The 25,106-nt window shown below is 36.6% G+C and overlaps 3 protein-coding genes and 1 non-coding gene across 6 annotated transcripts; 1 reads left to right on the forward strand and 3 right to left on the reverse strand.

Annotated features, from left to right (window-relative positions):
• Positions 1–2,141: 2,141 nt before the first annotated feature.
• Positions 2,142–8,800, forward strand: LOC133854030 (RNA pseudouridine synthase 3, mitochondrial). 2 transcript variants are annotated; one of them, XM_062290055.1, is made up of 9 exons: positions 2,142–2,629; positions 3,736–3,798; positions 4,278–4,436; positions 4,750–4,797; positions 4,894–4,974; positions 6,338–6,454; positions 6,590–6,691; positions 6,796–6,954; positions 8,248–8,800. In XM_062290055.1, the coding sequence occupies exons 1-9, from the start codon at positions 2,312–2,314 to the stop codon at positions 8,620–8,622; spliced, it is 1,422 nt and encodes a 473-aa protein (XP_062146039.1). In that variant the 5' UTR covers positions 2,142–2,311; the 3' UTR covers positions 8,623–8,800. The 2 variants fall into 2 exon arrangements, with proteins under 2 accessions (XP_062146039.1, XP_062146038.1); XM_062290054.1 differs by having other exon boundaries at positions 2,146–2,629; positions 3,730–3,798.
• A 115-nt stretch (positions 8,801–8,915) lies between these two features.
• On the reverse strand, positions 8,916–16,246 carry LOC133854029 (uncharacterized). Of its 2 annotated transcripts, none has more exons than XM_062290053.1 (12): positions 15,683–16,246; positions 14,617–14,780; positions 14,202–14,279; positions 13,950–14,029; positions 13,480–13,564; positions 12,726–13,145; positions 11,883–11,990; positions 10,892–10,959; positions 10,657–10,744; positions 10,468–10,539; positions 10,331–10,384; positions 8,916–9,199 (listed from the first exon to the last, which is right to left on the reverse strand). In XM_062290053.1, the coding sequence occupies exons 1-12, from the start codon at positions 16,113–16,115 to the stop codon at positions 9,119–9,121; spliced, it is 1,731 nt and encodes a 576-aa protein (XP_062146037.1). In that variant the 5' UTR covers positions 16,116–16,246; the 3' UTR covers positions 8,916–9,118. The 2 variants fall into 2 exon arrangements, with proteins under 2 accessions (XP_062146037.1, XP_062146036.1); XM_062290052.1 differs by having other exon boundaries at positions 14,202–14,282.
• Positions 16,247–16,311: 65 nt separating this feature from the next.
• On the reverse strand, positions 16,312–16,384 carry TRNAA-CGC (transfer RNA alanine (anticodon CGC)). The gene has a single exon. It is a non-coding gene; the product is annotated as a tRNA-Ala (tRNA).
• A 6,042-nt stretch (positions 16,385–22,426) lies between these two features.
• Positions 22,427–23,246, reverse strand: LOC133854539 (uncharacterized). Its single transcript, XM_062290775.1, has one exon. The coding sequence runs from the start codon at positions 23,192–23,194 to the stop codon at positions 22,427–22,429; it is 768 nt and encodes a 255-aa protein (XP_062146759.1). The 5' UTR covers positions 23,195–23,246.
• Between the last annotated feature and the right edge of the window lie 1,860 nt (positions 23,247–25,106).

Raw genomic sequence — 25,106 nt, forward strand, 5'->3', positions numbered from 1 at the left:
TCCTCCCGGCAATGGAGTGCACTGCCAGAATTACTGAAATAGCACTAACAGGGTTTCGTTTTTCAAACCCAACTTCTAGATTGTTTTTGAGCTTTTCAAATGAATTCGATCCATAAGTCAGGTTGGGTTGGTTTTGGCCCTAATGATTAATGATCATGCCTATCCCAGCCAACATGGTTTTTAATCTACTTGCATTAATACCAATTTGATTCATTAACAATTTTGAGTTTTTTTTTTTTTTTTTTTTTTAATAAGAAATAGATTACATCAAAAAATAAAAGCGAAAGGGTTAGGCAACTCAAGAATAATCCTAAGAACGAAAGTACGCGGGGGCAATGCTTCTGAAGATGCGGACTCTTTAGCTCGAGGTACGGATGTCACAAAGTCAGGGTCACCATTGAAGGTGATTCGAAAAGTATATTGAATCACAATGACCCAAACACTATTACATGAGTGAATATGAGGAGAGAGAAACAACAAATAAGTCCAAAAGAACAATAACACAAAAACAAGCACAACAGAGGTCCAGCAGCAGAGGGCCGAGTGGGAATCTTCCTTGACGGTGAACCCATGAAACACCTGTGGTTGTCGTGGTAGAAAGCGAGGAGACTAACCATGGCATCCACACACCGATGAGAGCATAGAACTCTCTGAAGCGTGTGTTCCATGCGCAGCTTTGCAGAAGGCAGTGGAGTGAATGAAGATCGTCAGTAGATGTCGGAGATGTTGATGAACCTAGTGGTAAGGTGCGTGCCATACAGAGGTTGGTAGAAGAGCATAGATCTAGAACTGAAAAATTGAAACAAAACTCTTACCCAAAATTTACAAAGGACACGATGGAAGGCAGAGGTCTAGTACTGCTGTTGTGAAGACTCGAACCACGAAAAGATAAGAAAATTACTATAAAGATAAGTGGATAGCTGGAGATTGGGCCTTAACTTCAATGGCTAAAAATATTGAAAAACTGTAGAAAGTGTGGAGAGAAATATGGCAGAAGGGGAAGAATATGGTTAGTTTTGTGGTGGGGTGGATGGAGATGGCAGGAAACGGATAAGGGTATTGGGGAGGGAAGCATAAAGCTTCATTTCCATGGAGTTGCTCACAGAAGGGTTCATCGGTTTTAGAAAGAAGGTGGACGTTTGGGAACAAGCCAAGGTAGAACAATTTTGAGTTGTTGCACTCTAAGATTGCATTAACTATCCAATCTAGTCAAAATTCTTCAAAGAAGTATCATTCAGCGTGGTCAACTGTTGTAATGAAGCAATCAAACAAAGTTAGATGTCCCTCCCTCCCATTGGCCAATTTCTATAAGCTTAATTTTAACACGGCCATCAAAACAATTTTTGCAATCATGTATCAGTTTGTTGTAACCATTTTGATAACATAAAACAAAACTAGATTTTTCGGAAAGGTTAAAATTTAATTTTAGACGGTCTAAATACAAAAATTTATATAATTCTGATAAAAATACTTTAAAGTTTTGTGTGTAGGTCTGTCGCTAATTATATTCCATGAAAAACTTACTAATAGTTATCAAAGCAATTTGTAATTAATCTCAACTATTAGAACTAAAAATTTGGTCGGTCCTCACTAATATCCGAAGCACTCTATCCCAATTTTTATTTTATTTTATTTATTTTTTTCATATAGGTAAGCGGAGAAGATGAAATGTGACTATTAGAGCACTAGCAGTAGATTCCCAACCATTTTCCCTATGTTTAGGGAACAAAACTACTTTTTGCTTCCCTATAAAAAAATACCCCACAATAGATTCCCTTACCTTTCCCTATATCAATTAAATATTATTTTTTATTCTTATTTTATTCTTTTTCTTTCTTTCCTACTTTTTCTCTCTTCCCTATATCAATTAATTATACTTCTTTTATATTAAAATAATACATAGGGAATGAATAGTAGACATGTATACATTGGGAATCACTATTCATTCCCAACCCCCTCATCTAAATATAGGGCATCTGCTGTGGGAGGTTTTTTGATGTTTTTCATGAAATTTTCCCTAAATATAGGGAAGGGAACCAATATAGGGTAACTGCTACTAGTGCTCTTATATCGATCTGGGTGCGACAATAATAACACCCGTACGTTGGAGCCACACATAAAGGGTTTAAATGGTGGAAACTCTCGTCGCTCCTGCTCGGAGATTTGCACCGTTCTTTTTAAAGCCAGAGTACTCACCGCCGCAACAAGTAAAATCCATAGAGATGTAGCAAAAAGCTTTTAGCGCCGCTATAAGAAAACTGGTCGTAGAAATTATATATACTCTCTCTCACGGTGCTTAGCTCGTGAAAGGATGTGGAAAAACAGAGTCCGTCGGCAACACACGTTGCTTGCTATCATCAGACACTACTCTCGGATTTCTCCACCACCACCCGCTTGTTCCGACCCGGTAATCCGGGTCTCCAAAACCAACATAGCCCATCTGGGCGGTCCAAAGAAGGGCCCAAAGCCTCGGCAGCTCCTATCTCTACCTCCCTTTCCTGGCCACCCTTTGCCCGGCAAGAACTCGGGCAGTGGTAAGCCCGGTCGGGTCACCGCCATCAGTTGGGTCAAGTATTACTTCGATGAGATTGCCGACCCTGTGATTCAGTCCCATTTCAACAAAGGCCTTGTGAGTGTTATGATTGTTATGAAAGTTTTTAAATTGGGTTGGTTTTATTTTTCTATTTTTAATTTTTTGTGGTTGGTTATTGTATTTGTGTGGGTTAGTGTTTTGGGTTATGAATAATGTGGATAAAGTTGTCAAATTTGTGGTTCAATGTGTTTTTAGCTTATTCTTTAGGCTCAGATAAGTATGCAAACTTTTTAATTTTTTGTGGTTGGTTATTTTGTTTGTGTGACTTATGGTTCAGTATGTTTTTTGCTTATGCTTTAGGCTCTGATATGCGAACCAAATTGGTGAAAAAGAATGAGACAGAGAAATGTGTAGTGCCATTTGGGTTTGGTTTTGAATTTTTTACATTGTGAGTTTTATTATTATTTGTTAACTTTTTCCACTGGTATTTTTTTTTTTTTTTTGAATTTTTTGTGGTTGGTTATTATGTTTATGTGGCTTATTGTTCTGAGTTTTGAAGAATCTCGATGAAGTTGTCAACTTTATGGATCAATGTGTTTTTTGCTTGTGCATTAGGCTCAGATAAGCTTGCGAAGCAAATTAGTGAAAAAGAATGATACAGAGAAATGTGTAGTGCCATTTGGGTTTGGTTTTTGATATTTGACCTTGTGAGTTTTATGATTATTTGTAAACTTTTTTCATTTGTTGTTTTTTTTTTTTTTTTTTTTTTTTGGTTTTTTGTGTGTGCGGATGGTTATTATGTTTGTGTGGCTTATTGTTCTGAGTTGTGAAGAATCTGGATAAAGTTGTCAACTTTATGGTTCAATGTGTTTTTTGCTTATGCATTAGACTTAGATAAGCATGCAAAGATCTATTCATCAAAAAGTATGCAAATTGAATTGATAAAAAAGAATAAGATAAGAAAATGTGGAGTGCCATTTTGGTTTGGTTTTGAATATTTGACAACGGAATTAATTCGGTTTGGGGTTTGTACTTGTGGTGTTATTTAAAATCATATCAAGTTTATCTGTAATTATTTTGATTCAATGAAGGTTTTATTCATATTAAGTTGGAGTTGTAATAGAATGGGTATATGGACTCTTTTACGATTTTAACACAAACATATTTACAAAATTGTATATTTTCTTCTTCTTTAGGTCCAGATGGCATGCCCAAGTTCGGAAGACTCCTATGTTGACAAGGAGCAAATGAAGCCCATGAGAAAGGTACTGATGCTAGCACATAGAGCCTACTATCTTAGTTTCAACATTTTAATTATGAATTTCATGATGGGAAGATAACCACCTGGGGAAGTGATAATAATATAACTATGATATAACATGTTCGGACATTAGCCAAATTATATTATATCAACTGTTCACGCTTATCACTACTACCAGGTGTGGACTTAACTGCTTACAAACTCACACATGTATTCTCCGATAATTATTAACAGTTCTTTTTATTGGTAAGTTACACATGCATCCAATCGATATAGAATTCACGGTCTCATGCTCTACTCCCATTCTTAAAGGGAGGAAGTTTCATTTGAGAAAGAGTTCATTGGCAACTTTATTTTACACACCCATGAGAAGGATGTATGAAGATTTTCTCTCTCTCCACCCTTTATTTCTACCTCTATTTGTTGGCTGTATTTGATTTCATGGGGTTTTACTTAATCTACAATCATACAGCTGACCTACAGATTCGGCCTAATGAGGTCATGGAGGCTGGGGCACGAGTTTATATACCTGTATCTGTTGCGGAGACAAGGATTTCCAAGAGATATGACACTATACCAAGTGGGACACTATATCCAAATGCTGATGAGATACAGTACTTGCAAAGGCTTGTCAAGTACAAGGCATGTTTTACATTTGACTCCTATCTTGTCCCCTTTCATGTTATTTGAGTTGATTTATGAGTAGTTTTGAAGTTTGAATTTTCAATCCCTGATGCTCACTGGTTATGTATGGATGGGTATAGATGTTTTTGTGGGTTTATTTGTTGTGTTTATCATCTTGTCTTCCTTTTCTCATTGGTGAGGTACTATGTTGTATCCAACTTTGTGCGCTTGCTTCAATTTCTGCTTGGAAATGCTGTATGGCTATATTCTTCGTTTGATTGTGTTGTTTGTGCTCGTATTGCTATAACTTATTTGGTGGTTGAAATTTCAGGACTCAGCTATAATGGTGCTAAATAAGCCCCCAAGAGTGCCAGTCAAGGTTAGTATCCTGTGATACCATTCTTCGTGGTGCTAGACCGTCATGTCAGCATATTGCCTTGCCACTGATTCTTTATATGTATAACAATGTTCTCAGGGGAATCTGCCAGTTCATAACAGCATGGATGCTTTGGCAGCTGCAGCTTTGTCTTACGATTACGATGAGGGCCCTAAGTTGGTAAGGTTTTAGTTTTAGATGATCTCTTTGTACTTATCAAAAAGGATTGTTATGTGATGATGTTGTCCAGAAAATTAGAAAAATAATTTTTTAGTTTTGTTGCCTTTTCTGTCTGAGATTATTGTCCGTGTGTGATTGCTCAGTGGCATCAAGAAGATAGTTAAACAGGGCAGGGACAAGTTGAGAAAGAAGATACTTGCTATATCGGTTAATTTGATGTGTAGGAACATACTTATAAAAAAAAATTTTGATGTGTAGGAACAAGCATGTGTCCAATGTTTAAATTTGTGTAGTTGCATGCAGATATTTGGAGGGCAAGTGTCATATGTTCAACATGACACTCCCTCTGTCATAAATGTCTTGCTTTACTTTTTGGAAAGTTCAACATGCCCATTTTCTAAGAATAGAGGTATTTGCTTCTTTAATTTTTCATATCGCTATTACTTTTTTTAAATAGAAATTTGGAAATTACTCCCTGGGTTTTAACTCGATTAAAAATTGCTTGCTAGGTCATAGATGCCACGCATACAAATTAACACTCATACCTATCACCTGTATGAAATTTCAATTATATCCTGAAAAATAATAAAATTACAAAAAACAGAGAAAAAATAAAAAAACAAAAAAATCCCCGGTGAGGCCCACTCCTATTTGTGGGAGATGGAGGCCGGTCTCCATCCTTCTTCCCTCTGAGGGGTGGAGGTCGCCTCACAAAGATTTTTTTCTTCTTATATTTTTTTGGTTTTTGGTCATTTTATTATTATTCATGATATAATTGAAATTTCACAAAGAGTAATGGTTATGACGTGTCAATTTTAATACATGGCTGCAATGACTTGGCAACATGCTTATGTTAAACGAAAAAAAAAGTGACACGGAGTAATTTTTAAAATTTTGAAAACCTACAATTTTTATTTTTATTTTTTTCAGAACTGAGATAGCTATTTTTAATCAAGTTAAAACCTGTGGAGTATTTTTTTAATTTTCCTTTATTTATTTTTAATATTTTTGAAAAAAGCAAACAAGTTTCCTAGCAAAATTTGTGTCACAGTTGATTTAAAGTAGAAGAGACATTTTATAAAGATTACTATATTTCATTTTTTATTAAATCATGCCATTTCAAAGCAAGACATTTAAATTGGGATGGAGGAGTCTATGGTTTGCAGTATAGTTTCTTGAGTTTTTAATAAATGCCTTCTTTTATACCTGAAAAGTTTTTCTGCTGTAATACCTCTCTGGGTTCTTTTTGAATGTTTATTGCACGCTACTTGTGATTCCACTATTAATACCAGTAGCTACCTGAAATCGTTAGTTCTCTTTAGGAGCTTTTGTGGTTGCTGTTCTCATAGACCTATTTTCTTAGGTTCATCGACTTGACCGAGAGAGCAGCGGCCTCCTCTTGATGGGGAGAACAAAAGAAAGTGTAGATCATCTTCAGTGGTTATTTAGTGACATAAATAAAGGAAATCCCTCCTGCAAGGTACTCATACCCACACTGCTCATTGCTCTGGGTACAGCAGGGGCAGTGAACGCAAATTCTAGAACACAACGGCAAAAATAGTGGAACGCTTCAATTTTTTAGTCTTAAGACTGATATGTTTATATGTAATCTTAGGCTTGGAATGATGCATGTCAAGCAACATATCGGAGGTATTGGGCTTTGGTCATAGGCTCTCCCAGGGAAAAGGAAGGGTTAATTTGTGCTCCTCTTACAAAGGTTCTCTGTCTGTCTTTGTATTAGCAGTGAATATTACCTTCCAACAATGGATTCGTCCGAAAGAGATAACAACTTGAATGTATTTCTCTCGCTATCATTTGCAGGTGCTCCTTAATGATGGGAAGACTGAGAGGGTCATCTTGGCTCATCAATCAGGTTTAGAAGCTTCTCAAGAGGCCATAACTGAATATCGGGTTCTTGGTCCTATGATAAGTGGATGCTCGTGGATTGAGCTACGACCAGTTACTAGTCGGAAGCATCAGGTACCATGTTGTGTTCTCTCTGTCTCTCTCATGCACATGCAGGCCAGTGTTCTTATTTGCCAAGTCAATATTAAATGTCAAAGATCAAATCTTAGTCTCAATTCCTCTTTGGTGAAACCCCTTGTCAGTGTGAGTCTTACCTTAATTGCATTTACACACCTTATGCTCATTATCGAAAAGGTCAATCTCATCAAAGAACTAAGACTAAAAGGTTTTAACATCTGCTTTGGTTCAAATTGTTTATGCAATGTTTTTCTTTTATATCACATGCTTTTCTAGAGGATGTTCATATAGACTTTTGATATTGAAGATGCAATATATCTGATTCTTTAATATGTCGATGGACGTACAAGTCCAACTTGCAAAACTTATTAGTCCCTAATTTTTTCAAAGTAGTACATGACATTTGCGTTATTATGAACTGGTAAAAAGCAGCTACAGTTCATGGTGATGAACTGTGAAAAAGTCATTTAGGGAGTTTAAAATTATTGCATGTACCCACATGGTACATGCTACAAATGTAATATAAAAAGATTTGGGGTTGTGGTGAAACCATCCTTTGGCTTTGACATTTTAGAGACTAAAAAGTCTCCCCAATTGTTCAAAACATGTTTTAGAGTTAAGTTAAGATAAAGCTTAAGAGAGTTTATGGGCATTCTCCTGCCTTTCCATTTTTCCTTGGAATAGTATCTGGAAAGTTTAGGCTCTCCCGAGAGGCGTTCTTTGTGTGGACGACGGCTTTAGGAAAAATATTAACGTTGGATAATTTACGAAAGATGAATATTATTGTGATGGAGTGGAACTAGATTTGTGGAAAGTCTATAGATTATTTACTCCTTCATTGTGAGGTTGCCACAGAGTTGTGGAGTGCGATTTTTCAGTTGATTGGGTTATGCCTCGCAAGAAGCTTTGATGATCGTGAAAATGGATTGTTATAATCGAAGAAGATAATGCTACACACCTTGTAAATATAGAGAGTGGCATGACGTAGTGTGCCTGTTTTTCTGAGTTCTTAGAATTATGTTCTTCTTTCTCTATAATTTAGGGGTTCTTTTTTATACTCTGTATATTAGGGTTGCGCCCCTCCGCGCTTTGATTGAATATACATTACTTATATTAAAAAAAAAAATAATAATTAACCAATTCTCCATAAGCAAGCACTTGCCCTCTCACCTACCTTATGTAAATCCCTCTCTCTCTCTCTCTCTCTCTCTCATGTGCAAGGCTGGTGTAAGCTAATGGGCTCTTCCCTTTTATATCCACGTATATCTAATTTCAATCATCTTATTACAGCTCCGCGTCCATTGTGCCGAAGCTCTTGGCACACCAATTGTGGGTGACTACAAGTATGGTTGGTTTATTCACCAGAGATGGAAGCAAATGCCTAGGGTTGATATTGAGCCAACAACTGGTCAACCTTACAAGTTGCGAAGGCCGGAAGGTCTGGATGTTCAGAAAGGAAGTGTTTTATCTAAGGTCCCTTTGTTACATCTGCACTGTAGGGAGCTTGTACTTCCCAACATCTCGAAGTTCCTTCAAGTTTTGGATCAAAAGTCAGAAAACCTGCATCCGGAGGTTAGCTTGAAGCCAGATCTACTTCGGTTTGTGGGATCGATGCCTTCCCACATGAAAATTAGTTGGAATCTTATGTCCTCCTATTTGGTATAAGAATGCAGGAAAGTTTGTGTTCTGTAGAGCCCGATTCATGTTGCTGTCGATCAATTTTGGGGGTGCAGTTTAACGTTTATTGTAATTTTTAAAAGCAATTGTACTACACGGTATGAATTTGATGGTCAATATAAAAATTGCAATGAACAATACAAGTGATTTAAAATTTACATCATAACGCCTTTTGTCTTTGAGTGAGCCGCCGGGACAGTCTTCAGCTGTGTGAGACAACCAAACCCCAACCTTCTGTTGCCACCATCCTCCATTTCCACAACTTGCATAGACTAAATTCTTCTTGTGGTATGGTAATGGTATGTTCTGATTGTTAAACAGAGTACACTGTTTGACATCCTGTGGGTAATATGTCAGAGGAATGGTGACTGCTGCTTGATTGGTCCAAGCAAAATGATCTCTTGGAGCTGAGCCATTCAATGGATAGAACAATGCACACAAGTAATGAATAGACTACTTGGGTCAAATAACCAACCATATATGTTTAAATCAGTTCCGTGGTTATGGATTGTGAACTAAGGAGTCTTTCTGCCTCGTCGTTTGCTTCTGCTCGTATTCTCCATCTCTGCAAAGAAAATAGACATTAGTAAGGATAAATACATGCATGTTAGAACAAAAAATCAAGGTAGGTCAGCTCAGTGGCTGATAAGAAAAGTTTATTCTCTTTATCTTCTCTCAGATTACAAGATCACTCACAATCCTAGTCTATTCTACTCCACTTCATCCCAACCCCTAGCTGACGAGAAACTACTGATAAGTGCCTTTGGACTTGAGTATCCCAATTTCCTATAAAAGAAAGGACCTAAATATTATGAGTGTTCAGGTGGGTGGTTAATAACCGCTCCGCATTCAGTATCCGCACGTCTTCATGGGTTACAAGCAGATTTTTAGGCCCTATCTCCAGGTGGGTAGATACCATATCCAATATCCACACATATGCGGGTGGATAGCGGAATATGGGTGGACAAAGCCGGATAATATTTACCTCTGCATGTATAAATATAGTTTTGTCTTTTACAACTAAAACGTCATTTAGGAAATGAGTAGAAAATGAAACCCTCTCTCATTTACTGCTGCAACTCCTCTCTCTCTCTCTCTCTCTCTGTTTGGAGCGCTCTGTCTCATCAAAGAAGACCTTGATCTCATGAAACAAGTATCAAAGAAGACTCTGATCCCAGTTTATAAATACTTGTATTTCCTAATGTTTATAATTCAATTTGTATTTTCATGTTACAATTTACATGTGTATTTAGTTCAAAAATTAGATTAAGGCCATCCAAAATAGCTCATAAAAAGCTTTTTTTTTTTTTGTGTTTTTCAAAAAAAGCCCATAGTTACCCCCCCCCCCCCCCCCCCCCCCCCAAAAAAAAAAACAGAGCCCAGAAAAAGAGTCCAAAATGCAAAGCAAATGTCACAGGTGGTTAGTACAAAAAAACCGCCCACCTGTGTGCGGTTATGGGTGGATGTGGAATAAGGGCATTATCTGCCCATATAGTGCAGTTTACACCCCTACTAAATATTATAGCCAATAAGCAAAACCTTGATGGTAATTCTAGTTTCTCATATCAGAAAATCCAAGATTTATTTTCTCTTTATAAAATAAATTTATGGCAAACTCTGTTTGGACAATATCTACAGTCGTTTCCAATTCTGAGTTCCAAGTCATAAAAAGTACTTCCAAGTGAAAAGAACTTGCCTCTTCAAGATTTTCTAGCTCCATTATTTGTTCTATCTGTTCAGCAATTCTTTCCTGTAAGCAATGACCGAGTTAGATAAGCTTATATGCATGTTAGATAGTGTAGGAGAAGAAATTGATAATCAGGATGTGCGCACCACATTGCTTGCTGCTTCAGCAGCAAGAACATCAGAGTCCAATTCTACTTCGATTTCAATCATTGAAGAAATCTGTCAAATGGATGGCATCACCACACCAATTTATGCTTTGGAAAAACAAAATTTACAGAGAATTTCTTTAGAAGGGTGGGGGTGGAGTTAATGGTGTCTGTCATGTAGGAAACATACTCTTGCATAGCTGTCAATCAGTTCAATCCTTCCCCTAAGGGAGTTTTCCAAGCCTTCTCGAACTCTTTTGACTCTACTTCTTCGAGCACTAAAAAAATAACCAAAGGATACTTTCAGAGAGTGAACTTAAAACAAAAGAAATCTCCAAACCTTCTACTACACTTCAAGAAATAATAAGTCTAGCAACTATACAAAAATTAAGCAAGGAGTACTAATAATGTAAGGAGGGTTTCACCGATAAGAAGGTTCTCCTACAGCGAATATTTTGTTCTCCAGTTGGCACATCCGAGCCAACATCCAAACCTACACAGAAAGCAAATGAATTTCTCATATGAAACTTCAGGCTACTTTAGTAGCTAATGTACGAAATACTGTGGTGGAATATGTTACTGTTATTGTATGCTTTGCAATATAATATCCTAACCATTCAGGATCCCCGATGAACCCAATATAAAAGATTCCAAGAGGATGATAACAACATTTTTTTAAAATTTTATTCGACCATGACTTATCATAGATTGTCCAGATGATTTTATAGATTTATTAGTGTTTTTATTTATTTAGTTATTTTTAAATGAGCAGATTTGTTAGTAGTTTGAATGGTTCTTCAAGCACATAAATTCTATCTTGTCGCACCACTGGCACCAACTATAGACATATAAATCATGCTCTGTGAGAAAATTCATTAGTAAGTAATATGGTGATCCATGAGAAGATTCATAAGTAACATGTGATGATCCTTTTAAGTTTCAAGTCTATAATTACGGAAAAATTAAGAGCAGTCAATTTGTTTATAGAAAGCTGAGTTTCACACGTGTGTCTAAAGCATAATCTTGATATATCTCCTAGTGTTTCAGTTGTGATTTGAAGACTAATTTAGTGAGGAGTGTTTGAAAAGATGTTAATTTAGCTTGCTTAATAGAAAAGGAGGCATATTTATAGACCTAGACACATCCTTCATTTTGTACTTTTCAGATTATTTTTTATTTTTTATTTTTTTGTCAATAAAATTATTGAATAAAAATTGACTTGAAATGATTGTATCATCAGGCTTGCCAGGGCATTTGTAGAGATACTGTTCTGACATTGACATCCCAATTCACATCATGAAACGTATGTCAAAAGCTTTGAGGGGTATCCTCCACACATCTTACTGGCTCAAACTCATTTAATAAAAGAAAAAAAAAAGGTTTACCGTGCAATCATTTACTTGCATGGGAGCATACCTCTTTTTCAGCAGCGTCCTTTAGTTCCTTGATGCGAGACTGAAGCATGTCATATTGAGATAAAAGTTGCTGCTTGATAGCAATTATATCCACGGATCTTTGAGGAAGCTGACACAAATGAAGAAATGGATAAATGGATACGCATAAATTCATTCCAAGGGAAAAATCTTAAATGGATCAAAATAAAGAGTAAGATCATATCGCAAAAGTAAAATGAAACCATCCTGATATTTATCTAGGTTCACTGATGGCAATGTTTAGTTTAGGATTTAGACTAATACATTAGCTTAAAAATTATACAATCTAGAAAAGCTTGGCTAGCTGGATTTTAAATATTCAAGAAATTATGTGTTTCTGGTTAATGTTATGCTCCATATGATTCGATAGAATGTGAAATCGGAGACAGATGAGTATATTTAACGGAATCAGCTATCACCCATGATTTGTGAGGGTTATAATGCAATTTTTTAAACATATTTGTACAACATGATATTAATGAGGCATGCATTCCAGACTACAAGTAAAAGTAACGGATGAACAAAGATATACAGAACGGCTTTTTGTCAAATTAAAGAATACTGAATTTGTATCGTAGCATTAATGTTCTTTCACTGCAAACAGACAAGTAATATGGAGTTGTGTATGATCATTTCTTAATATACTTCAATGCCAAATACAGGAATAGGTGAAAGGAAAGCAGAAATATACACAACTTAGAGATTATTAATGCCCTGAAGAGACTGAAAGAGCCAAACAGCGGTCTTCAGAGGAACTTGAAATCTCAATGACGACAATCATTTGAGAGGGAAATCTGATACTGAAGACAACATAAGAGTATCTTACTTTATTCAACTGAGGAAAAACGAAAGCATTTAAAGTGGCTCCCACGGCAAGAGACGCAACTGCAGCAGCTGAGAGGAACTGGGGCAAGCTTGGGTCAATAATCCCAGAGGCAGCATCGCCCGTGGCCAACACAGCCAGAAGTGGAAAGAGGATGGAGGGTTTAAGTAACGATGAGCTTCCTTCTTTTTGTGGGGCTCTTAACAATAGTGATTCCCGGCCATCTTTGTGGTTGGTCAGGCACATGGGCTCTCCAGGGTAGAAATTGGGGGCCTTTGGACTGAATTTGAAAGGACCTACCTCTCTATAAACGTTTGATGGAGCTGCTACAGCAATGGAAACCCTTTCTCCTTGTTGTGCTGGGAGATCAACTGTTTCAGTGGCAAATCTGTGTGTGCGTGCCATACCAGAAGGAGTCTCTACCTGAAATTTGGAAGGGTAAAGGAATTATTAAACGAGGCATGGAGCTGAGAGTACACTAACAAGGAAGTGGCAGCTAAGGGTGTCATTGATGGGTATACTAACTTTTCAGAAAAATATGTAATGAGATAGAGACGGGCTCAGATGTTATTTTATCAGAACAAACTTTCCTTTTGGCTTAGCCTCTTGCAACTTGCAAACAACAGATAGGCATGCAATAGAAAGTATCTGATGAGTCATGCTTGTAAGAGCATACTGGAAATAAGGCACGTATAACCTACCAATACACAAAAGGGAAAGAATCTGCAGTTAAACATTCTAAATCAAGAATCTATACCACAATAGAGTGAACAGCAGAAGGAGTTCTCTGCTTCATTATTTGCAGTAATCTTAGCCCTCTTTTCCATGCTGGAACATCCATGCTGCGTTCGGCAGGAGGAGATCCTTAGAAGAAGTGAATATCCCAGGATCAACATCATACACAAATATATTCTGTGATCAATAGATAATTAAAATCTGCTAATATATCTAGTACTTCAATTTTATATTCCAAGAGTTATATGGTTTACAAGCCAATATGGATAGGCTGGAAAAGAAAAGTTATTGTCCTCACAAATAAATGGAAGCAAGCTGAAAAATTTCACTGGTTACTGCCATTGCTAATCCATGAAATACCAGACCAATTGTGTAAATTTGTGATAGATAAATGGAAACTGTAATAATCACTAACAAAAGCAATAATAGCAATAGAATACTAAACAAACAGCATAAAATTTGCAATAAATGAACAAACCAGATGGAACCAACCTGATTTCTTCCGACTCAATACTAACTATGTCACCAGAAATAAGTTCGTACTGGTAGCAGCACTTTGCACAAGATACAATCTGCATAGAAGTACTCTAAACTCATTAACAAGTATCATTCATTATCAACTCTAGCATTTTGGGTGCACCACATCTGTGGCATGAGTAGCATTAGTTTCTACAAACTAATCATAGGTATTCCCCACAAAGTTAGTAATAGACCAGATCATTACCAGAGCTTTTCTGTCTATACCTGAATGCCATGTTGGGGTTGTGCAACAGTAACAGCTATCATACAACTTGGACATCTCACGACCTTTCCAAAAGGGACCTGCTAAACATCCATAAAATTGCAAACATTGTAAAGTCAATAACATTACAGTAACTGAGATGTCCCATTTCCAGACTACAAACAGGGAAGGTCATATTTTGGAGCTGAACTTATCAAAATGGATATACCCAGAACCCAGTAGAATACAAAACATACTGCAGAGAGATGGGCACAGCCAGCAATTAGAATTAGATAAGGTACCTAGGGAAAAAATTCACTAGTTTTTTGTGGCAAGGTAGACTGCCGAGAGAGAGAGAGAGAAGAGAAGAGAAAAATATACAAGCAATAGGAAACAAAAAAAGAAAAGAAAAGAAAGTAAGTAAAATTGGCTTCATACCTCCTCCCCAGGAGATACTCCCACTTGGCAAATGTCTTCAATTATCCTAAGAGCGTCAGAAACCCTCAATGATGCTGCAAGACCCTGAACTAATGATGTGTAAACATGTACGTCTGGCCTGGTCCACCTCCATCTCTCAAGAGAAGGTCTATTTTCACTAGCACCTGCCCGTGTATAAGTTATCAGCAACATAAATGCATATAAATCATGCAAAAAAAGTTTTAAGATATGTCAGAGCAGGAAATCTTAAAATGAAATTTGGCACTGGAATTTCTTATAGCAACCTGAATTCACCACATATACTACTATAATCCAATAACATCACTTAGACTAGCTCCAAGTCAACATATTTTAGTTTTATTCAAAAGATAATCCAAGGCTGATAAAAACTGCAAAGATGAACATAATGGATAAATCCAACAACCTCCTACAACCCCCATCCTTTCTGTGATCCGAAAAGGAATCTTGGAGTTGGGGTACCAGATTATTAAAGATAAGGTTGAAGTCCCATCAGTCATGGAGCTGAAGCAATTAGAAACGTTAAGAAGATCTTCCGAAGATAAACAGCACCAACAGAGTTTGAGTTTGAATAAACAGAGGAGACCCAAGCCAAGACATAACTCCTGAGAGTAGAATGAGTAGAATTCTATTTGGTTGTATATGGTGTAAAGTTGTACAAAATGAATTGATGTAAAACACTAAAATAAAAATAGACAGCAATCTCACGAATCCAATTAACTGGTTGAGGCTTCTCATCAAAAACATTGTGTGATTTCGTTTACAGAACGAAATCTCAATTATTCACCATGTCATCTCATTTATCAAAACTCATACGAAAACAATAACAGCAAATCTGTGCTTCCCAATTACTTTGGCCATCCTCTTGTCCATGCAACTCCATTGAATATACTTTATTCAACTCTTCAAATCCAAGAACGTCCCAAACATCGAAATCAATCATATACATCACAAGTTCTAAGCACTTACTGTAATTCAACAATTCAAAGAAACAGCCAAAAGGGTATACCTCTATACAACAAGCTGTAACAATAAACCTCGTACTTACCACCTTGGTCGAAGCTCGCGCGCATGGCATAGAAAACCGACAAGGCCAACCCCGCATTGTTGCGCTGAAGCGCGGCCGTTATGATCAAGCAACAGTCATCAACTCCCACAACACCTCCACTGGTCCCAGACTTGTCAGCAATCATCTCCAACGCTTCATTGGCGTCCTTAGCAGCGGAGACTTTACCAAGCAACTCCTCGTCCAACAGGCGCGCTACCACCGAGTTCCCAGCCACCCCACTTTCGCTCTCGCTCAAAGAAGCTCTGGCCTTGAGGGTCTTGGAGAAGTTGGCAAGAGTCGACGAACTGTTGGTGAATAGTAAGAGAGGTAAGAGAGAAGAAGAACTGTTGTTGTTGGCAACGGTTTCGGCGAGCCTGGGGAGGGGAGGGTGAGAGAGGCGAGAGAGCCACGGGGAGCCCAAGTTGAGTGTCATTTTTGTGGGGATTTTTGGTTGAGCAAAAGAGGAAGAAGCTTGGAGGGAATTTGTTTGTGTTTTTCTGGTTTTCTTTTGGCGGATGAAGATGAGGAACGAGAGGTTGTCAGAGGACGATTGGAGGGGACGAGATGGGGTGTGAGAGATTGCGTGCATGCTGGTGTACGGGATGGAAATATAGGGAAAAAATAGAATGTGGAGGTGCGGGGAATCGAACCCCGTGCCTCTCGCATGCGAAGCGAGCGCTCTACCATATGAGCTACACCCCCGATGTTATAAAAGCCACTAAAGGAATTAATTAACAAGCCTTAATTAAATAGACTGAACATATTGCTTTAATTGCATAGAAATTCCAAATACTATACTCTCAATTCATTTGACTGATATCGCAGTCATTGATTTGCACTGTCATATCGATATAATAGGATAAGAGTGTAATATGTTGCATTGCGAGCTCTTCATTGTAAGACTATTTAGTAAGAAGTAATGCGATATGTCAATATAAACCAACTTTAGATTTTATTTTTTAAAAAAAAAAAAAAGAAATGAATGATTATTGGTAATCCCAACTCCTTTTTGTTGTTCGATATTGTGAATTCCCTTTAGAGATAAGTGGGACTACAGCTACAAAAAAATTTGGAATTAAATCGTCCAGAAATTGCAAAAAACCTTATGGAAAGAAGTCAAGACGGTTCAGAAAAATGGGTTGCTAATCCGGGTTACGGATGGTTTGGTCCACAATTATTATTATTATTATTATTATTTTCTGTCTCGATTTATTTTCGTCAATGGTGTTTTTGGGTCGACGACAGAAATAGCGTCGTCACGCTGTTCACAATCCAGCAACAGGTTACCACCATCCACAATCCAGCTGTTCAGCCGCACCAAACTTCCATCGAAGCTAGACGACTTCCTCTGTTTCTCTTCCACTCTGAGAGAAACTAAGAGAGACAAGTCGCAGCCCATATCTCCTCCCTCATTGCACAACCTAACAACCACAGCCATGGCTAAACACCCCTTTTCACCAATCAACCAAAACATATAGTACCTCAAACAATCAAAACAAACAAAAGGTGTACCTCAATCAATCGATAATGAATTTCAAATCTCCATAACCCAAATCAAATAACCGTTGAAATTATAAAAACAACCCAAAAACACCGAAACCCACCCCAATTACCAACCCGTTAGCTCCAACCCAAAACGACCCAGAGCAGGTTTCGGCCGAAAACCCACGCACACTGGAGTGGGTTTGATAGATTTGGCACTCCATTTCCAGCACTCTCTCCTGCCATTCCGTCGCCTGTCTTCAGTCGTCGGTCGGAGAGAGAAGAAGAAGAATGGGACTTGCACGCCCTACCTCTTGGGAATTCTTTGGCCCAGTTTGTGAATAAAGTAAAGAGAAATTGTGTGATTGTAGGGTGTTATGAGTTGTAGATAAATTTGAAAGAGACGGTTGAGATGTGAACTTTATTTTGTGGTGCAGATCGATGACATGGAATATGGATGAGTGTTTCTATAAAAAAAAAAGGAATATGGATGAGTGGTATTTTCGAGGAGGCGTTTACAATTTGATTTTATTACTCTTCTTTTTAAAAACCAAATTGCAGACGATTTAAATGAAACCGTCTTTAAATTTACAGACGGTTTCATTTAAACCGTCTAAAATAATTTCCAGACAGTTTTAAATAAAATCGTCTGTAAATTTATAGACGGTTTCATTAAAACCTTATGGAAATTTACATTTTCAGACGATTCATCTAAACCGTTTGTCAATTTATAGACGATTTTATTGAAACTGTTGTAATTTATTTTTTTATAGACGGTTTTTAAAAAACTGTCTGTAAAAATTTAATTCTAGACGATTTTTAATTGTTTATTTTTTAATTTTTAATTGTTTAGTTTTTGGAAATGTTTTTAAATTCTCGTCCTTGGTAATGTTTTCTTTATTTTTTAATTTTTTAATTGTTTAGTTTTTTAATTTTTTTCCCTAAGCAAATAGGAAAAGGTTACAATGAATAAAAAAATAAATAAAAAAAATGGGCTCCCAACAACAAATCCAAAATAAAAATTTAATGTAAAAAACAAAAATAAATAATAAGAAATAGTCCAAAAAAAGAGAAAAAGAAAAGAAAAGAAAAAAGATTCGGTCCTCTAGATCTTGGACCATGAAAATGTACCACAAAAGTGGTGTTTGAAGTAAACCAAGAAGCTGACCCGACTGCTTGGTGTTTTCTTTCTTTTAAATGACAATATAGTAATTTTATATACTATATTTTTATCTTGCAATGTTAATGTAGAAATTTCAACTAACTCTTATTTTTATTTTCTTTTTTCATAATGATAGATCAAATGGTTGGTTAAGACGGCCACATCAACATTATGAAATAGTTGTAAGATAAAAATGTAATTTTTAGCATTACTTATGACAATAATGCTCGCATCTCATAAGTTTTAACTTTATGATGGTACTATTTTTTTTTGGTTGTTGGACATTGTTATGATTATACGAAAAAAGGTTATACTGCACAATAATTTTGTTATGGTTATTTTATTAAGGAAATGCGCGCGCGCGCGCGCGCACACACACACACACACATATATATATATATATATATATATATTGAGAAATGATCCCTACACTCATTTTTCACAACAGCCCCACAATAAGCTGACGTGGCTAGTAATATTTTATTATTTTTTTTGTTTTGTTTGCTTTTCTTTTTGTAAAAATATAATAAAATATTACCAGCCACGTCAGCTTGTTGTGGAGCTGTTGTGAGAAATGAGTGTAGGGATCATTTCTCATATATTTTAAGAAAGGAGGCAAGGGCTTTAATCGGAAGAAGGAAGAAAAAGGCGGGGAAAAAAAAAAACAAGAGGGGATCGCCGGCGCTCGGGACGACTGGAGAAGAGAGTGCCAGACTTGTTGGACGGTCGGCAAGAGGGGAGAAAGTGACAGGGACGCTTGGGACGGCCGGATCTATTGGAGAGAATGACTGAGAGAGGCGGGTCGGGTTTTCGGCGTGTGTGCGGGTTTCTGGAATGCAGGGGTTTTCGGCCGGTGAATCTGTCGAAAATGGTGAAGAGAACAAAAGGGAGGGAGGCGGGGACTCTCGGGACGGCCTGGGACGCTTGGGATGGCCGGAGAGATTTGCTCAGGTTGGGTTCACTTGGGCTGCGACGTTGACGCTCGAGTTTCTGGTAGGGTCGAGGTGGTCGGTTGGTGTGTGTGGTTTCCGGCCTCTCCTCCCACCGCCAGCGCCACCCCATCTTTTGGGCCGCCGCTCCCCCCTCGCCACCTTCTTCTTCCTCTTTCTTGTTTGTTTTTTTTTTTTTTCCTCCGGTGATGTGCCTCTTTTTCTTAAAAAATATAAAAAAAAAACAGTAAAAATATGTGATGTATCTCTTGCCACATCAGGGTGTAAAAAATGAGCGTAAAAAAGTGGGTGCAAGTGTATCAACCCTTTTTTATTAATGCTACTTTTTTGGTTTAATTGTGACCATTTGTAGAATTTTTATACAAATGTGAGGAACTATTATGTATATATATAAAAGGAAAGAACTATTTTATTCTACAAAAGACTGAAATGCACACAAAATCTATATATAAAAGTGAAAAACTATTTCAAATAAAGTTTTATTTTGTTACGAGAATAACTTCTATAAGGTTTTGACACAAACTAAGCATTTTGTGCCATCCAATAAGAAAATGACACTTCATCTTGAAACGCCAAAAGGACTTTGTTATGAAAAAACACCGGATTGGACCTCCTCTTCCACCCATCGACACAAAAAAAAAAAAAAAAAAAAAACCTTATTTCTTCGTTGGTCAAAGAGTTGCATATGGACATGTTAGTAGGGGAGAGTTGCATATGTTGTCACCATGGCCTTCACCAAAACTTCCACCCTCTGAAATATTTATTGTTTTGCTGCCATGTTTTTTTACTCAATTTCAGCAATTGGACTTATTACCCCTGCTAAAGAAGAAGGCCCTAATGAGTAATTATTCATGCTTGCAAAAGATAAAAAAAAAAAAAAAATTAGAACCAAAATATATCAAAATATTTTCAAGTTACCCAAAGAAAAATATGTACTAAATTGTGTTCAGTAGATAGATTGTAAACGAAACGAAGTTTGGAATTCGTAAAAAATTCGACATTTCACTAAGCAAGTTGTTCAAAATATTTTCAAGTAACCCAAAGCAAAATATGTTATTGTTTTCAATGTGAATCCGGAATTATAAAATTTGTCTTCCTTGTAAAATTATGTCAATGATTGATAGAGACAAAAAATAATAATAATAATAATAATAATTTAAAGGCATACCATCTTATTAATAGATTGATTTGTCTTATTTTGACTTTTCAAATACAATCATTACTGTATCAAGCATTTTTAATAATGAAAATTCTTAAAACGAGACTTTGCAAAATCAAAATGAAAAAGAGTTTCTTGCAAATTTAAATTTAACTGTCTATATTGAAAGAGAATTTGCTAACAACTTCAATTCATACTCGATACTTGATGATTTTAGTTGTAGTCTACAATTTTAACTTTGTTTTTGTAATTTTGTTTCTTTTTGAACCAGTGCCTACATGACACATGTTACCTTATTGATATATTAATTTTGACACGTATTTATGAAATTTGATAAATATACTTTTTGTGACGTACATATTGTGTGGTACAAAATACTTTTATTTCTATTTTGATTTGTGTTATTAGTTTTTGGTTCTGCCACTGCATCCTTGTATATAGTCTTTTATATGTATAAAAGGCTTGGGGTGGTTGGCATTATTAGGGGTGGGCGAGGGCTGAATTGGGCCGGATTTGCATGTTTTTTACAACCCACCCCGCATTGAACGGGTTTGAAAATCGAAATCTGCAACCCGCATAATGAATGGTCAACCCGTTAGGCTTCGGGTAGCACGGATTGGGACGGGTTCATGCGGGTTCGGGTATTCTTTTTCTTTTTTATTTTTTTATTCCTTGGACCCAAAACCAGAAAAATAATTCACAATCTTGCTAACCCAATTCAAAATCCAATTGTAAAGGACTTTTTTATTATTTTCTTTGATTGTAGATTGAATGGGTATGTGTATGTGAGAGAATGTAGAGATTGAAGTGTATATGAGAATGGAATAAGAATAGAGATGAAATGGATAGTGCAGAACTGTCCATTTCAAAACTGTATTAAATGAAATCAAATGTACACGATCTAGGCAATTAATCGTAACTCTAGCCGTGACTCTTATAATTTTTTTGGGGAAAATTTGATGAAATCAAAGGCACACTCCTAGTCGTGACTCTTATAATTTTTTTTGGAGAAAATTTGATGGTATGAGTATAAAGGGATGCGGGGCAGGGCGGATGTGCGGGTGAGAAAAAATTTAATACCGCAACCCGCCCCATAAATCACGGGTTGACATATTTAGGATCCACACTTTTCTAAAAATGTTTTATATCCGTTATTGGCGGGGCGGGGCGGGTTCGCGGGTACGGGTCGAATCTGCACACCCCTAGGCATTATGGGGTGGTCTGCTCTAATTTTGACGGGTGATTAGCCACTCTTAAGGAGGTGGTCAGCTGCCCCTATAAGGCTCGAGAGTGGTCGAACCACCTACAAAAGGTTTTGACAGGATAGTCCAACCACCCCCTCTCGTCTTAGGAGGGTCGGCCGTCATCCTTAAAGGGATGGTTGGCCAACTTGGCCACCCCATAAATAGTACTCTAATCTACCCTCCCAAATTAAAGGGGAAAAATGGCTACCCTCTGTAAAGTCCAAATCTATGACATGCTAGAGTCATAATAGTCCAAATATCATGTGCAATTCTTTATTGCCAATATTTGTGTCAGTATGGTAACAAATTAAATAGATATTTATAGGCTATTGAATTACTATTCATCTTAAAAGTTTTACCTTATAAAAAATAGTAGACTTAATTTTTATTTTATACTTCGTTTCAAATGTAGGGCAAGACAACATATAAACTACTTAAATTAAAATTGTGGATAATCAGTAAATTTATTTATTTATTTATTTTATACCGTATTAAATTATTAATCGTTCTAAAAGCCTAAAATTATAAGAAATAGTGGATTTAAACATTTAAATTTAATCAAATAGAGTAAACCAATACAAACAAAACAGCATTAAAGCTGAAACACAACAGGAAAACCACAAAACAGAAAAACAAGGCTCTGTTACAGAGCCCTCAAAACAGAGCACAAAACCAACCAACAAATCCTCCTTAATGAACCAAAACATAACGTAAAACAAAAATCTGTATGCATTATATATTATGGACTCAAAATTCTTCATCATCTGATAACAAGGTTATATTAAGATCAACACTAGTAATCCTCCTTTCTGTGCAAATTGATTCAGCGTCACTCTCATTGCCTTCAGGACGGCATGTTACAGAAAAATCACCAACTTTCCCAGTAGAACTACAGCTACCAACAGAATCTTCATCCAAACGACCTGCGGTATCTTTCTTGATCGGAGAGTAATCTTCACACGGCTTCCTCTTTGAGCATTTGCACTTCCTGATCTTTTCCATGTATAAATCTGTTAAATTTTTTCTGGTATCTTCCTTGATCGGAGAATAATCCCCACACGGCTTCCTCTTTGCGCATGCGTTCATCCTCTTTTCCATGTATCCAGCCGGGGAGTTTTTTTCAAGAACACGCCACCCGCCGCCTGTCCAACGCTGTCGGACCCTGAGAAAAGATTTGTGGACAGTGAATCCGACGTCGGAGTCTCCGAGAAGCAGAACCAAGAAGATATTATCAGTTACAGAGTTCAAGATTCTTGCTGTTTTCCAAGAATAGTTGTGACAGCACTCGACAAGATCACCGGCCGTCAACTTGGCCGCACCCTCCTCCAAAGGCGGTGGAAGAGGCCTGACGGCCATTCTTGGAACTGTCTCCTCTACAATTCCGTCGCCGCTACCGTACTTGACCGTGCACGTATACGCAGTAGTCTTTAAGACTTCTGCGGAAACCCACGCGCCTTCTTCAACCACCCTCTTGCTCAGCACCTCCACTTCGGTACCTCTCGTGAGTGTAAACATGGCTCTTATTTCTGGAACACTACCGACTAGATCGAAAAACCCAGAAACAGAGAGATTGTTTAGAGTATAAAGAATCTGAGATAACGATCATGTGTTGTGTATATATAAGGATTCGTTTCCTTTTCTCTCTGGTTTTCGAGTTCTCCTCGGACTATATTGACACTGTAGAGCCTGTTTGGTAACCCAAAAAAAATCAAATAATTCCCATTAACTTACCAAACAACTTCTATATTTGTTTGTTAAGGTGTTTCTTTTTATATTTATGGGCGTTTGGATAAAGGTAATTTTTTTAATGGATTTTTGAAAATTCTAAAAAATTATCTCGATTGGTTAATTGTATTTAGGAAGAGTAATGCTACACATCATCCCCTTGTCTTCCTTTTATCCTCCTAAATTTGATGTGGCTCTTAAAATCACCATTGAATTTATGATAGATCATTATTGAATTTTAATCCAATGGTAATTTTAAGAGCCACATCAATTTTGAGAGGATAAAAGGTGGATAAGAGGATGATGTGTAACATTACTCATTTGGGAATCCCAACTCCTTTTTGGTGTTCAAGAATGTGAATTCCCTTTCAGGGAGAGAGGTGGAATCCAAATAATTCTCGTCCTTGGAAATGTTTTCTTTATTTTTTCATTTTTTAATTTTCTTAAAGGTTGTTTTCTTCTAAGCAAATAGGAAAAGGGTTACAATGAATAATAATAAAAATAAAAATAAAAAAACCGAGCTCCCAACAACAAATCTAAAATAAAAATCTAATTTAGAAAATAAAAGAAATTGTCCAGAAAAAAAAAAGAAAAAAAAGATTCGGTCTTCTACATCTTGGACCAAGAAAATGCACCACAAAAGCGGTGTTTGAAGCAACCCGAGAAGCTGACCCGACTGCTTGGTGTTTTCTTTCTTTTAAATGATAATATAATAATTCTATATACTATATTTTTATCTCGATCGTAACATTAATGTAACAATCCTAATCAATCCTTAATTTTTTTCTTTTTCTTTTTCATAATGATTGATCAAATAATTGGTTAAAACAGTTACATCAGCATTATAAAAATAACTATAAAATAAAAATGTAATTTTTAACATTAGTGAAGACAATAATGCTCACATCTCATAAGTTTTTAACTTTATGATGGTGCTATGTTTTTTTTATTGGACATTGTTATGATTGTACAAAAAAAGGTTGTACTGCACAATAATTTTGTTACGGTTATTTTATTAATGCTACTTTTTTGGTTTAATTGTGACTATTTGTCGAATTTTTATACAAATGTGAGCAACTATTTTATTTAAAAAATGAAAATGAAGTAATATATATATATATATATATATATATATATATATATATATATATATATATAAGGAAAGAACTATTTTATTCTATAAAAGTGAAAAACTTGTTCAGATAAACTTCACGTATAGTTTTAAAAGAGAACTGCCTCAGAGCGTGAAAAGAAAATTGCCTCGTGTTTGAGGAGAAAGGTAATTTTTTCTTGTTCTGTTATGGGATTGAGAAGTAGATTTTTGTTTTCTTTAGAGTTTATTTTTACATTTGCAGTTCGTATTATGGGTAAGATTGCCATAAAGTCCACCTTGATCTAGGAATGGAAACCAATATGGGATGAATGCTTTCACGGTTCTGGGTGAAATCGGTTTTGTTCCAATGTGGTGTAATCTCAGGGTTTGTCCAGGGGGTATTCCTACAATGGCGGCATGAAGCGACGAGGGATGGCTGGTCAAGCCCGTGACGGCAGGCAAAGGAGGGAGCATCAGTTATGTGGCAAAGGAAACTACTCTTAACTTTTTCGGGAAAATCGGGTATAATTGCAAAAGACGTGATCATACATGAGCTGTTTCTTCCCAAGTTTTGGGGATAAAACGGTTATTGTAAACTTCCAGCATGGA

The sequence above is a fragment of the Alnus glutinosa genome, chromosome 13 (genome assembly GCF_958979055.1).
Source record: "Alnus glutinosa chromosome 13, dhAlnGlut1.1, whole genome shotgun sequence".
Lineage (NCBI taxonomy): Eukaryota > Viridiplantae > Streptophyta > Magnoliopsida > Fagales > Betulaceae > Alnus > Alnus glutinosa.

Coding starts and splice junctions, on each gene's coding strand:
- LOC133854029 (XM_062290052.1), bottom strand. CDS start 16,115: ATGACACTCAACTTGGGCTCCCCGTGGCTCTCTCGCCTCTCTCACCCT. Junction 10,960..11,882: donor AGGACGCTGCTGAAAAAGAG/GTATGCTCCCAT, acceptor CTTTCTGTGTAG/GTTTGGATGTTGGCTCGGAT. Junction 10,385..10,467: donor CTGAAGCAGCAAGCAATGTG/GTGCGCACATCC, acceptor CATTGCTTACAG/GAAAGAATTGCTGAACAGAT.
- LOC133854030 (XM_062290054.1), top strand. CDS start 2,312: ATGTGGAAAAACAGAGTCCGTCGGCAACACACGTTGCTTGCTATCATC. Junction 4,798..4,893: donor CCCCAAGAGTGCCAGTCAAG/GTTAGTATCCTG, acceptor CAATGTTCTCAG/GGGAATCTGCCAGTTCATAA. Junction 6,455..6,589: donor AAGGAAATCCCTCCTGCAAG/GTACTCATACCC, acceptor ATGTAATCTTAG/GCTTGGAATGATGCATGTCA.
- LOC133854539 (XM_062290775.1), bottom strand. CDS start 23,194: ATGTTTACACTCACGAGAGGTACCGAAGTGGAGGTGCTGAGCAAGAGG.